Source organism: Plodia interpunctella, chromosome 10 (assembly GCF_027563975.2).
Source record: "Plodia interpunctella isolate USDA-ARS_2022_Savannah chromosome 10, ilPloInte3.2, whole genome shotgun sequence".
Classification (NCBI taxonomy): domain Eukaryota; kingdom Metazoa; phylum Arthropoda; class Insecta; order Lepidoptera; family Pyralidae; genus Plodia; species Plodia interpunctella.
In genome coordinates this window covers 8,603,053-8,617,715 of record NC_071303.1, presented here as the reverse complement: position 1 = coordinate 8,617,715, position 14,663 = coordinate 8,603,053, and the positions used below count along the sequence as shown (strand labels likewise).

The 14,663-nt window shown below is 34.6% G+C and overlaps 1 protein-coding gene across 4 annotated transcripts in view; it reads right to left on the bottom strand.

Moving 5' to 3' along the window:
- Positions 1-14,663, bottom strand: part of LOC128673285 (uncharacterized protein) — a 93,793-nt gene that overhangs the window by 16,004 nt on the left and 63,126 nt on the right. For all 4 annotated transcript variants that reach the window (XM_053751036.1, XM_053751037.1, XM_053751038.2 and 1 more), the window contains 2 exons: positions 6,208-6,572; positions 3,801-3,997 (listed from right to left, as the gene is read on the bottom strand). In XM_053751036.1, coding sequence (XP_053607011.1) covers positions 3,801-3,997; positions 6,208-6,360 — 350 coding nt within the window. In that variant the 5' untranslated portion in view covers positions 6,361-6,572. The remainder of the gene's footprint in view (positions 1-3,800; positions 3,998-6,207; positions 6,573-14,663) is intronic.

Below are 14,663 nucleotides of genomic sequence, written 5' to 3'. Positions count from 1 at the left end.
ATTGATGGAAAATTACCCATGGCGAGTGCAATTGATGTAACGCAGTGCACATGAGTCATCTGGGAATGCAGATTCATCGCATCGACCTTTGATTGTATGTTTACGACGGTGTGTTCCTTTTGTCACTGTTGATGGAGGTAGTAAACCCTTGTTTGCACATGAGTGGTGCTCAAGGGCCACTGACGACGTGAATAATATAAGTTAGACTTCATAAGCGATGCCAAAAATCACCCCAATTGATTTTCGTCATTTTGGCGTTGAAAATTGCGTGAGAGTTCTTGGAACTAATATTTTAATAGCGAATTTTACAACATTATCAATAGGTATAATAATATTCTCAAGAAGATTTACAAACAAGAAAATGCACAATGTAGAGCGGTTTTTTCACGATTCACACAAAATTTCACAAAAATCACGAAATACTCATCTAACGATGGTATTTCGGAGGCAATTTGCATCAAATGTCATTATTAGTACCCAGAATGCCCGATGGGGGCGCTTTGGCGCGGCAGGTAATACAACTGTAATTTTGTGAACAATATTTAGACCAGTACCTCTGTATTATTGAGGTCACTGCTCAGGGCGTTTCTACTTATACATGTACCAGAAATTAGTTTGCTTGACTCTGATTTGTACCTGGTTACTTTCAGATTGCTTTCGTTATTTTTCATAGCCAATAGTTATACTTCTTTTCAAGATTTTTTTTCTGTCGTCTGTGTATATTAAATATATCTATGTAGCTTTTTATGTATATTAAATACACTTATGTAGCCTTTTATGTGCCTTAGAAAAACTAAGGCCTTTATTGCAGACTAACTGCGCCGCGAGGCTCCGCTCCCGTGGGAGTTTCGGGGTAAGTAGGAATCCTATTCTAAAACATATTCTACCCGTGTACCAAATAACATCGAAATCTATCCAGTAGATTTATCGAGATTGTGTAAATATACTCATTATCCAGACAATATATACAGACTTTCGTATTTATATATAGTGAAAGTGGGATTCCTTGTAAGTGGAATCTAAGGTATGGGTATAGTTAGAACCCACTAACGGCCCATATTGTCAGCTAAGCTATTTATCGTAACGGAATCGATACTAAAACGGTTTACAGCTGGTTATATATGTAGACAAGTTGAAAATATCGTACGTAAGCATCTATTGAAAATATCTCTAGTCGTTGAGTCGATCGCATTTGTGGCTGTGAAGCCAAGGAAACCAGTGGAAGAAAAACTAGCAATTTTAAAGATTTGGCTGTGGTTTTACAACACGGCGCCTGCCAAACGGCAACCCTTTTTGGGAATGCTATGTCTATCAGCTGTCTCTTTTACGCCTTGTATGACATCTATAAGAGATTTTAGTAAATCTTAGAAACAACGTATCTTATCTAAACAGATCTCCATATCAACCTGATGAAAAAGCCATTTTATTGTATACCTAACCCACTTCATTATCACCATTTATAAAGTCCTCTACCGCGTCTGTGTGTATGTTTGCGATTAACTCAAAAACCTTCGGGTGTATTTGTGCACGGTTTTTACTAATACATACTGAGATTCCTGAGGATGGTTTAGGTGCATAATTTATTATGTTTTATGCGAGCGAAGCCGGGACGGGACGCTAGTAAAGTATAATAAGTAACATTGTTTACAAATAAAGTAGTGATGTTGGCTTAATAAATGGCATTGCTACGCCTCCATTTAGACAATTATAATTTAATTGGCTGATTAAAATAAGTTTCCTTTGCCGGCATATCGATAACATAAAACTAATAGTAGCAATTGAAAATTAATGTCGACAGGACAACCCATGCAAATATATGTAAAGTAATCCGTGCTATATTATAAAGCCTACCTACCACGTGGTGTGGTAACAGGAAACAATCGCAGTATAAAGTTGTATAACAGTCGCATAGTTGTAAATTATATCAGTCGTAGAATCCATTTTATTAGACACTTTACGATTATGAGACTTTTCATTTGAATTTTATGTTGCATTAGATGATCTTTGTAGACGTGTGTTGTTGCATTCTATTCGTCATACGTAACTTGTAATATGTGTGATTTTGATTAATCGATCGATAAATTTTATTGTTATGTCGGGTATAAACTGCAAACATCGCGTATTTTGTATGAGAGCTTTTATTTACTGCAATGAAAAATAAATAAATAAATATATCAGGACAAATCACACAGATTGAGCTAGCCCCAAAGTAAGTTCGAGACTTGTGTGATACTATGTATGTATGGGATACTAACTCAACGATACTATATTTTATAACAAATACATATATAGATAAACATCCAAGACACGGGCCAATCAGAAAAAGATCATTTTCCATCATGACCCGACCGGGGATCGAACCCAGGATCTCTCGGTTCAGTGGCAAGAACCTTACCACTGCGCCACCGAGGTCGTCAATAAAACCAACAATATATGTCATATATCCACTAGTTTGGCAATCTTTATTGCTAAAATGTGTAGCCGGCATTGGGAGTGTCGAAGTTATCTTTCTCTCTATACCTTTTCTTAAAAAATGGGCAAATAAAAAATAAAAGTAGGTAGGTATCTGTTTTTCTTAAATACTTAAATAAATCATAGTTATATTAAATAAATGATAGATAACTGTAAGAAATTTTGTAAAAGTTTGAGCTTCGATTGTAATGATCAATAAAGCATTTACTTTACATGTACACAAATATATATATATTTTTATGGAAACATTAACATTGTATTGAATTTTAGAAATCACTAAAGAACATTTCTTTGTTTAGGAAGATATTTTATAGCTATGTACAGTAAATAGCATGTCAAGTTACCCTGTATGAATCTTTAAGCGACGAATTTTGCAGTGAATTCGGGTAGTTTTATGTGCTGTCTACTGTACACATAATTCTTAACCAGGTAGGTAATAGTTTATTATCAATTAATATCATCATATAATCTAGAAACAATCAAGTGCGCGTAATAGATAATCGAAGCAGGATTTTCTAACAAATTGATCACGAATCGACGGCACGAGTTAGGTTGTATCACTTTACTGCTATGATGTAGACAGATCGACATACATACAGACTGTATAAAACTATTCAAGATAGCCAGTTTCATTCATGCGTTTTACTTAGTTATATAAGAACCGGTTGCATTGCATGAATATTTCTTGTTTGTGAGCAAAATTCCGGTGATTTTTTTTGATGATGTGTGATAAACATCTACTTTTATATTATTTCTTAATATTGTTAAACAAGTAATTATTAATCTCCTTCTATAATCATGCCTAGAATATTGCGGCAATACTGTTTGGGTTGTAAATAAAAATTAATTTTGAATTCTTGCAGTGAAATACAGAACTATGTTTCTTATTGTTTTTATTTATTTAGTCGTAACGACTGAATTCGATTTTTTAAGCCAGTTTTCTGCATCTTGTGTAAGGTTATGGGCAACCTGCTATCTGATATTGTAATATGTATTAGGTTACGTAGTTTAAACATTTCCAATACACTCATATCCTTAGCCTTTTAAAGAGTATTATTTAGCTGTTGAAACAGTTCTCTCAGTATTGTTTTCTTATCATCAGCTTTCAAATTAGTACCTATCTTTTTTTGAGTAATCAGAAATTATTTATACTTTACTCGACTAAAGCCGTGAAAGCTTATAAGCAACGACAGCATTCTCACAGACGGGTGACGTCAGGCGTAAAAACGCGGGCCTCAGGCTTTGGGCATCACAGCCTGGATTGCAACCAGGAATACTCGAGCATGAGAAAGAGGATATCACTTCTACCACTACAAATAATCACTCACCTAATTTCCGAAGGAGGTCGGTATGCAGCGCTGGTGACATACACTTCTGAGCCGGATCCGTCCCGTGGTGAGCCGTTGGGGTGCCGTCTGCCGTTCCGGTGGTCCGGCCTGTGGTCGCCATTCCGCTCCACAGTCCGGTGGTCACCGTTTGTCCGGTGGTGCTCGCCGGACGGCGACCGGGTTCGTTCGTCCATCGTCTGGAATCAGAAATTGATTATGAAGCAACAATTCAATCAGTTCTCAAAATTGCTTCGGATTTTTCAGATCAGATAAATTAGCTTTTGTCAATGTGCCACAGAGGATTAGGTAGATAAATATTTATTTATTTTTTATTTATTCCCAGTGCAGGTTAGGAATTTTATTTATTTACCCTCACACTAGTATGAAGGCCGGAAATTCTATTTCTGTACCTTAAAACTGGTGTGAAGGCTCAATGTGAAATTGGGTAAGTAGTTTTCATAGAAAATCGAGACTTATCTATACGAAAAGACATGTCATTTCTTCGGAAATGCTGTAAATGCTTGACTTTGACATCAACTGTAGTTGTATAGAAGTATGTGGTGAGTACCCTTGAAAATCAATAAGTTTTTGATTTCTTATATTGAAACATTTCGAAATATATGACATTATTTTCTGTGACAGTAAGTTACTAGTGGCAACTCTGAGACGGCAACATAATATCTTGACAACGACAATACCCCACTATCTAAAAAAACTGATTTCTGCGATCGAGTCGTCTGAACAACAAAAAGAATCGCCAATCACAAGTTGAATCACGATTCATTAGAAATCCTTATGGTCAGTAACCTTAATCCATATTCAGTACTCAAAATGGTTGCAAACATACCATTTTGAAATCAAAATTCGGTTCACGTACTGTGAGTCACCTAACCGCGCCAATTTTAGCTACCAATCGTTTACTACCTCTTAATTCCCGATAAACTGGTAACACTGTTGTTCAGAATGCCAAAACTAATAGTGGTGATAGAATACCAAACAGTGATTTCAAGCTTGGTTTGGAACTGTAAGCTTGCAGAAGCAACATTTTATGCACGACATCAAATAGTCAATGACGTTTTCAAAAAACAAAACATTTGAAATCTTGGTATTAATTTATCATACAAATTGAATTTAATCCTTCTTTTTGGAGACTATAGCTCCAAAAGTATTTTTTGTTACCTATGTCTTTTGAAATAATCTTTCTGTTTTTCAAATACATAATCATAGAAACTATATATATATATATAGGTTAACTAGCTAGACATTAAAAATCTTTTGCATTTATACCTATTAGTATGGATTATCCTATATCCATAGTAACTACACCAGTTCCGGCATCTACAAATATTGTACAGCGAAATATTTTAAAGATTTGTTTACTGCTTACGTCAGTCACAAGAAATGTTACGCGCATTACCGAAACAGATGGCACGGTTTATTTAGACCGTGCATCAAATCGGTTTCCGACGATTAATACAGCGAAAACAGTCGTATCGCGAGGAATGCGAAGCTAATGATGGTTTTAGAACGTAATTCGGAAGAACTTATCTAATAAAAATTCTACTCACTCTCTCACACGTATAGCTTAAGAAATACCATATTATTTCAAATTTTACATGGAAAAGTGCCTGTATTTTTTTATATGAATCAGCTCGTATGACTAATTCATTCGATTAGGTATTTTGAACTATTTCTTATACAATAAATTCTATTACATTCTCAATTATTTCTTATACAAATAATCTTATACTGTGCTCACGTGCTATCAAGTAGTAAAGATCCTAAGCTCTAACACTATGTCTAAGGAAACAAGCGTGAATTTTCACAAGCATAGATATAAGAGAGATACTAAATAACGTGATACCAACCTGTGTCATGATATTGGTTGCAGATTTTTTCGATCGAGCTCACTAGATTAAGAGACCATATGATAACAGATCGATGTACCATATGATAACAGATGAATGTACTTAGTGACAACTATTATCATCGTAGTAATCTGTTTAATAATTTGTGTAATAATCTGTTTTTTCAGCAGTTTTTTAAAAAGATGACAAAAGAAAATTGAGTGTTTTGATAACAGAAATTACCTGAAGACCCTCAAATTATGTAGTAGAAAAGGAAGGATAAGGTAATAAAAGGGAATTAGTGATGAAATTCATACGTACCTATCTAAAAACTTGTCAACTTACCATATTTTTTGAAAATAATAATGAGATGAAAAAATTCTGGACTCGAGCGGGAATTGAACCCGCGCCTCTGTCTATCCAGGATAGTGCTCTTGATCACTCAGCTATCGAGACTATGCCAGTTCGGCGGAATTAATTCATCTCTTTACGTCTTACGCCGACGTAAAATAAGTTAAAAAGTATGTGTGATATGTATAACAAATCCATTTAAAACTCACCGTATATTCCGATAAAGTCCTTTCTGACGGAGCTCTGTGGCTATCATTCTCGTCCCTGGACGATGCTCTATGCAAATATGCTCCAGATGAAGGAGAGTCCACTCCGGACCTATGTGTGGCCACGTAATGGTTATTCTTCACTTTATGCGCCATTTCAAAACTTTCACGTAATACTCACGCACATTTTCAATAAAAATTCAGCTTCGCGCCACTGTCCTTGACATTATTGTTTTTAATTTAATTTATTTTTAATTCGAACACTTTTCACTATGTCCAACCAGTCATCGTTCGTTCCTATTTGAGAATGATTCGATCTTTTTTTTCGAATCTCAGCCGCTTATTTTTGTAGGTCACCAGTGTTTTATCTGTAACAAAGGAATAAATTGGTTATTTATGGGATTATTATTGTGCTGACCTTTTTTTCTATCAACCTTCTAATGGAACGATTTTGTGGTTATCTGCGGATCTTTCGGCCTATTATTGTAATCGATTATTGAAATGTCAGTTTCGATTTGAGCTGATTACCGATATGATACAGTGAAAGAGAGAGCAATTGCTACTTTATAATACTTTCACTGTTATTGAAAAAAAGATGACCCATAGTGATCGATTTTGTATTATTGATCACATCCGCAATCGATTCTGTGTCACTTCCTTTATAATTAATCTGATCGAGGTCAGGAGTCAATAAGAGTAAGAAAATGATTGACATGTCAGGGTTTTTTATAGGATATAATAGCGGGAACTTTAGGAAAATACACACTAGCTTGTATGTAAATCGTGTTTTTAATGGAGCAATTATTTATGAATATCTTAGTTATTTTAAAACTATTTACTGAAAAAAATCTAGCTATAATGAGATTTATCCGTAAAAGATCCATTGATATACAAAATTTTGCATTAAGTGTATGCAACTCTGTGTGTCACGTGCAAATGTTTATGCAAATCAAATGCACTCTCAAAACATAATGTTGACATTACCAGAGAATAGCAATTACATGTTTGAGCTGCATTGAATCATTCCAGTAATTTGCGTTTGTAGAATTTATTGGCGCACTTTCAAAATTATGTTTACGTATGATATGAAACATGGCCGACTCACGGAGTAAACTCATTGGCCCGTCGATGACGTCGCTGCTGTTGAATATTTTTTTTACATTTCCAATTTCAAAATGTTCCTTAAATTTTAAGTAAGTACTTTAACACCTACAAAATGTAATGCCTACGTGTGGTCTCGCCCTAATGGGACCACTCCATATCTTCGGGGCGAAAGAGGGAGGGAGGGCAGCTGGTAGGCAACAATAGCATTCCTAAAGAGTTGTGACGTTGGAATTGGCAGGCGGCTGGTGTAAAATCACAGTCAAGTCTTATGTAGTTATATAGCGACTTTTATACTTTCGGTACTAACAGGTAATACCTGAACAAAATAAAAAATAAAATAATCTGGGAAATAAAAAAGGTATGTGCGCGTTTAATACATGTTGTTTATAAGTTTATTTATTTTATATATACATGACAAAACAATAGATACGTACTAAAACAACCTTAAGCATAAAATTAGAAATAAAATAAAATAGACATCAGATTTTATCAGAATCTGTACACACACAACTATCGATATTGCAGTAGCATTCGTTGCACGACCACCCATTCAGAAATAATAATCTAGGAGAAAGGAAAGGCGGCTGACTCTGAATTTATTTCTAACTCAAATTAACGGCTTTTGAGTCGAGATTTATTCCAAAAATAAACTTGTTTTAAATTATAGACTAAAAAACTACTTATTACATAAAAAATAAGGTAAAAAATCCTTTCGTCTATCAGAAAAGTGCTGTCGGTTTCCAAACGGTGAACACACATTGTGTTCCAAACACATCTAACAATCACTCTCTATTAATTTCTCTTTCAAATAAAAAAAAAAACTAGATCAAAATCGGTTCAGCCGTTTGATGCTACGATGCCACGAACAGACATGCAGATACACAGACACGTTAAGACACGGTAAACGTAAAAACAATAGAACAAAGCATGTCGATCGTCAGAATCGATTAGTGAATCGAGTTGACTGTAATCGATTTTATCGATATACTGACAATAATTTAAATTGCTTCCATAATGTTTTGGTTTTGGTAATAACGTGCAAGTTCACGTTTTATCTTAATATGATCGGTTGAATTAGCCAACCGAAACATAGGTAGGTACTATACCAAATGATTTGTAGAGTAACAATTTTATAGAGAACGTGACTTGAATAAATTTTGCAGGAGCACTTCGTAACTACCGATTTTTTTTATAGCTGTCATGAAACCCATGCTGTAATCAGAACAACAAAATTTTAAGAGCTTGTTTTGCCGCTTGCAGATAAACAATCTATATGTACGAGTATTATAGTTTATGTGTAATATATAGAACAGAAAAAAAAGTGTATCACGAGTGAAGCTCACTGGCATAAACTAATCACACTAGGCAGATTTATGTAAGTTTACCTATCAGATTGCAATATATTTATTACAATATATTATTAATTAATTTTATTATTATATTACTATTATTTTTTTCCAGAATGTAATGTAATTAAACGAAAAAATAGTGATCATTTGGATTAGAATATGATGTGTTTTAACAATACCAACACGCAGGGAAAGTAAAGCAATTTTCAAATAAGCATTTTATAAACAAACAAAACAGTTAAATAAGTTACCCAATCTACGTTTTTTTAATTCAAATCTGATGTATAGTTTGCATAAAAAATGTACTTGTTTATCATGATGTAATATTAATGTTATCGACAGGTTAAATTGATCTATCTACCTTCTGGCTATCTTGTTTTGTTTTTATTTTAATGTCGGTGTTGTCAGGAACAATTTTTTTCAGTTCAACGAACTGGTCAGTTGTACTGTATTTACGTAGTGTTATAAATATTACTATCTATATGTCGCGGTTCCGCCCGCATTTAAAGGTCTTTTTTTAAAGCAAACTTTCCCTATCGTAGTATTTTGTTGTATTTGAAAAGAAGTCGGGTGTTTAACTATGTTACTTATTGAGCCAATATCATTAAAATCGGTCTTCCCTGTAAGCACTTTTAATAGTAATATCCTATGATAGAAATTAATTCATTCAAAATCAACTAATTTTGTTACACATTTAAAGAATCAAACACGAAGTAACTAGTTAGTAAATTATGATAAAACTCTAATTATCTTGAAAACATAAAAATGATATTTTAACAAAAAATATTTAAGTGGATCGATTTTGTTGATCAATGAAAATTCGATTATCCCGTCTCGTATCTTGGTTGTCACCAAAAGTCTTTGAAACTAAGTAGCTATTATAAAGCCTATAGGTAGTCAACAGAAAAAAAATAATGTCAAGTCTCATTGTTCAACAACAAACTAATTACCTAATTATTCTCTGTCAATTACCCAATCCATGTCCCAATGATTGGGCAAGCGGAGTCGGGAGTCGCACAATACCTTGACATCCGTGATTGATAGACGATATAAAATAAGATATTAATTTTCTTGATCGCGTGCTTGAGTTCTGATCTGACTCAACTAGAGTGGCCAAAATTTGTGGTACAGACTGCCTATTCCATTGCCGCGTCTGTCTGGTCATCAATACATCCATCAGTTTTTGAGTTTATCGCACTCAAAAACTGATGGATGTATTTACATGTGGTTTTCATCAATAGATCGTGTGATTCCTGAGGAAGGTTTAGGCGTGTAATTTATTATGCTTTCACACGTGCGAAGCCGGGGCGGGCCGATAGTAAAAGGACTGTGGTGGTGTAATGGTCCATAAGAACTTATACATAAGGGATTAGATATATTTTTGTTACTTTGTATTCCGTTCTTCAAATTCAAGGGATCCGAATTTTTGAACACATTTTTTAGGACAGTCGACAACAAAATATTCGAGCGTATCCCGTATATCGTTCCCGGTTTCTTCCTTAGCCGTTGAGTTTCGGTGCCTAGTTTTCTCCATCTTCGACAATCTGACTCATGTACGTACTTTTAGGCGACTTGAATAAAATCTAATATTCTTATTCTTAAAATATATATTCTTTCGAGTGTGTTAGTGTTAGCAATAACAATTTGAAAAGAGGAACTTTCAGGGTGTTCATTCAAGTTTATTCTTGAGATATAAATGCCCCAAGTGTATCGATTCATAGATTGTGTGTTTCTTAGCGTTAAATAAGTAAATCAGATTAAACATTAATGTGAAGTTACGACTGGAACAGGCTTTAAACTTGAATGAACACCCTTGTTTCGCCGACAACTGCGAAGAATACTAGTTCCTTAGTATAGAAATACCTGGGTGTATTCTATGAGTCGATATAGTTTATCTAAAGAGTCGATCATCTATATGTCTTGCTAAACTTCCACTCACATCATATATTAATAATAAGTAACATAAAGTATATAATGTCATTAGCATTAAGTCAACATATTGTAATTTTTAACTGTATTTTGTGCAACAAAATTTAAATAAAATATGTCTTTTACAGAAATTATACATTTTTGATACACAATTTTTATTGATATCAGAGAGATCTTATTACATACCATAAGTGACAATAAGTCATAACCGTATAGCAAACCATTGAGGAGTTCTCACGTCGGGAGCCGTTCCTGGGTGTACTATGAGGTCATGCTGTGTCATCCAAACTAAAAGTGTGTACAACATTTCAGCTCGATCGATTGAATATGACTGGTTCAAGATTCCACCCGAACATACATACATACATTTACACATTGCAAATGCTACAACAAGAATTGGATTATTTAAATATTTAGTCTAGTAACGTTATTTATCATATTATTATACGGAATAAAAATATTTACAATTTCAATGCCATTCGATTGGAGGATAATAAGGATGCGTCAAATGTCGACGTTTCTGAACAGGCAATCAGAGAAAATATACTCAATCACTTCTTTTTCAACCGAGACTGATGTGTTTGACAGCTCCAAACATGTTTGACTTTCAACCGTAGATCTACAAAGAATACGTCCTTTAACAAATAGAATATCCACTAGCGATTTGATTTTAAGACTGATTTTGAATAAGTCCAACTCACATTCAATAGATATGCGTTGCGTGGCACCGGTCAACTTTGACATTTCATCTAATCGGTGCGCTAAAATTAATGTCAAAGTTAGGCTAAAAATTAGAAAGTTCGAATATGACAATTTTTTTACTCAAACATGTAAATTCTAGAAGCTATTAGAGTAGAATAACTTTGCTGTTCCAGCAAGGATTTCGGGATAAAACGTTTCTTTTTAGTACTATTCCAAAAGTAACCTTTTTATCCCGAAATTCTAATGGGGGCTAAGCCTCAGGGTGTATTATATTTAATATAACTAGTTATTCACAGATGGAGATAGGTAACATTTAGATGAAATTAGGTACAAGGGTAGAATCCATGCAGAATCCATGAATATAATAACATAAATGCAAAAGTTTGTGAGGATATATGTGTGTATGATTGTTATTTCACGCAAAATCTACTGGACTGGAAATATAATGAAATTTGGTACACGGGTCGGATATATACTGGAATAACACATAGCGTCCTTTTTATCCCAAAATTCCCACAAGAGCGAAGAAGCTAGTATACAATATATAAATGTGAAGAGTCTGCTTAAGCAATGAGGTATGGCGTAGGTGGCAACGGCGCGGGTGCAAACCATTGTGCCCATTTCACAAAATTCCAATCTCCAGAATGATCAGGGGCTGAATTCTTGGCAGCCGAAGATGGTTATCGTCAATGTTGGTCATAAACTTGAGGACCTCATTAACATATTATGGGTTTAAAGGTCAAAAACATTGAGGAAGAAGGGTTGAAGAGTTTGTATGAACGCGCTTATTTATTACTATCTATACTATTATTATAAAGAGGTAAGCGTTTGAGTTTGTATGTTTGTGTGTTCCGAACCGATTCCAAAAATTCTTTCACCCTTAGAAAGGTAAATGTACCTTTGGATAATGATCCAAGATCGCTATAGGCTATTGTATTTTATCTCAAAATTCTTACGGGTGCGAAGCTACGGGCAACTACTAGAGTAATCATTTTATAGCGTCAGTCATGAAATTTTTGAGCACATTAATAAATTTAACTATCGACTTCCTTCTCAACATTGGTCGCTCCGCAATGCTAAATGGCAGCTTATTGGGAAACACTCAATAATTTATGACGGGAAAAATGTGATTTCAGAAAAAATGCTTTAAACATTTATACTCTTGTAGCGGGAGCTAGGTGATTATGCTCGACCGCCACAAAGGGAAGATCTTCCCGCCAGGCTAGTTGTTGCGCCTGGGGAACCGCACGCGACAGATGGTGTCAAGTCTGAGGTTGTTTTAGTTTCTATTGTCATCTTCCAACTATAGTGTAACATTCACGTAAACAATGTTAATATCGCAAAATGTTCCTCTATCCCATGCGGTTAGTACGCAATGATTGTACTTATTAGTAGAAGTAGTACATAGTATATAATGATGAAAATAGAACGTAATCTCCGTATAGATACAGAATAATTATCTCCATAAATTTTGCTGTTCGATGTCCTACTAATATTAACAATGGAATTGTAGTAATGATGTATGACGAAAGTTTGTTATTTTCAATTAAGTTTTGTTAGAATTTACTAGTAGTTATGACCATGTATTAGTGGGTGAAAGTTAAAGCATATATATGGCATAGCGAAATATTATCTTTTGAAATTTATGTCTTGTGTTATAAGTTTTACAAGCTTAAAGTCTGATTGCATGTTAAATTTAAATGCCAAATAATGTGAATTTAAAACTATGAAACAGTCTATTAGAAAAGTAATTTTCTTGTAAATTTACTCTTGAGTAGCGATGCTCTCATCGGGCCAGATAAGTTTGTATCTATGTAGTTTATATAAGCCAACTAGATAATCAATTTGATTTTAATTGACAAAAATCTGTATTTATTTGTATCATTGCTACAAAACTCTTTAAACATGTTACCGACGAGGATGAGAGATGATGTTGTACGTGGCCGCGTTTTAAGAGACAGTTAACCTTCTGTTCTTTCACATTTGCTAGACCAAACTGCAAGGCATATTTTTAAACGACCCATTGTTTCGGAATAGCACACATGTTCGGTCAGTGGCGCTAAATGCAAGTGCAGTGTGCATGAAACAAATGCGTTTTGTGCATTGCACGGTGTAAAGAAATACTTTATGTCGGTGTTTAGCTCAGTTTTCGGCCGCTAAGTGTGTTACGCTTTTTCCTCACCACCATCAGTTTCAAGAATTATAGAATCTTCTTCGGTTAAAGAAAACTTGAGTTTCCTGACCAAAATGGCTTCTAATTTATATAAAACTAGCTGCGCCCCGGGGCTTTGCTCCCGCGGGAATTTCGGGATAAAAAGTACCCTATGTGTCATTGCAGGTTATTTTCTACCCGTGTAGCAAATTTCATAATAATCGGTCCAGTAGATAATGTGTGAAGAGGTAACAAATAAACAAACTTACTTTTGCATGTATAATATTAGTTGGGATTGGGACTAGCACCCTGCCCCGTCTTCGCTGGGTTAAAAATATAATAAATTATACAGCTAATATTACTCATGAATCACATAGTATCTATTAAAAGTCCGTGCAGTAGTTTTTGAGTTTATTGCAAACAGGGAGATAGACAGACGCGACAGAGGAGTTCGTTTTTTATTATGTAAGAATCTGTATTCATTCTCACGACTCTATGGAGATTCTAACAGGCGTATGGCGCCGGGTACGGATTTTCTGTGAATACAAATCTTACAACAATGTAAGAATTCCATTAAATGTACAAAAGCAAGCTTAAGTTCATTTGCCGTAAAATCACATGTTCAAATCACATTGCGGTGTGGTTGTCGTTGCGTCACTGTGATTGGTCAGCTGGGTCTCACTGCGAATCGACTCGATAGTGAGATGTGAATATCAAAGTCGCAATATGCACAGTGTTAGTAATATTTCAACACACTCGATAATTAAACAAGTTCATTTTTTAGACTAATTTCAAAAAACCCGACTTTCAATATTCATTTCGCTACAACCTTTGAACGTCTGAGCAGATTTTCATGAAACATGCCTAAGTACATTCAGGATAAAATTATCGATGATACAAAAAAGCTAAAGGAAAATCGGTTCATCCGTTTCGGAGCTATGATGACACAGATAGATACACAGACAGACAGACAGAAAGGTGTAACAAACAGCTTCAATATCCAATATCCAAATTTCATCAAGCTTACAACTAACAGGCGTAGCTCAATAACTACATAACATTTGATAGAGCAATCCGAAGGCATTGTATAGTTAATTTAAATTGAGATACAATCTATACTATGATGAGCGGGGCGGGATTTCAGTAATATTATCGGTATGTTGATAACTTGAATTAGTGTGTTATTTTGTTTGATGAGCTTAGAAAGCGATGATATTTTATGT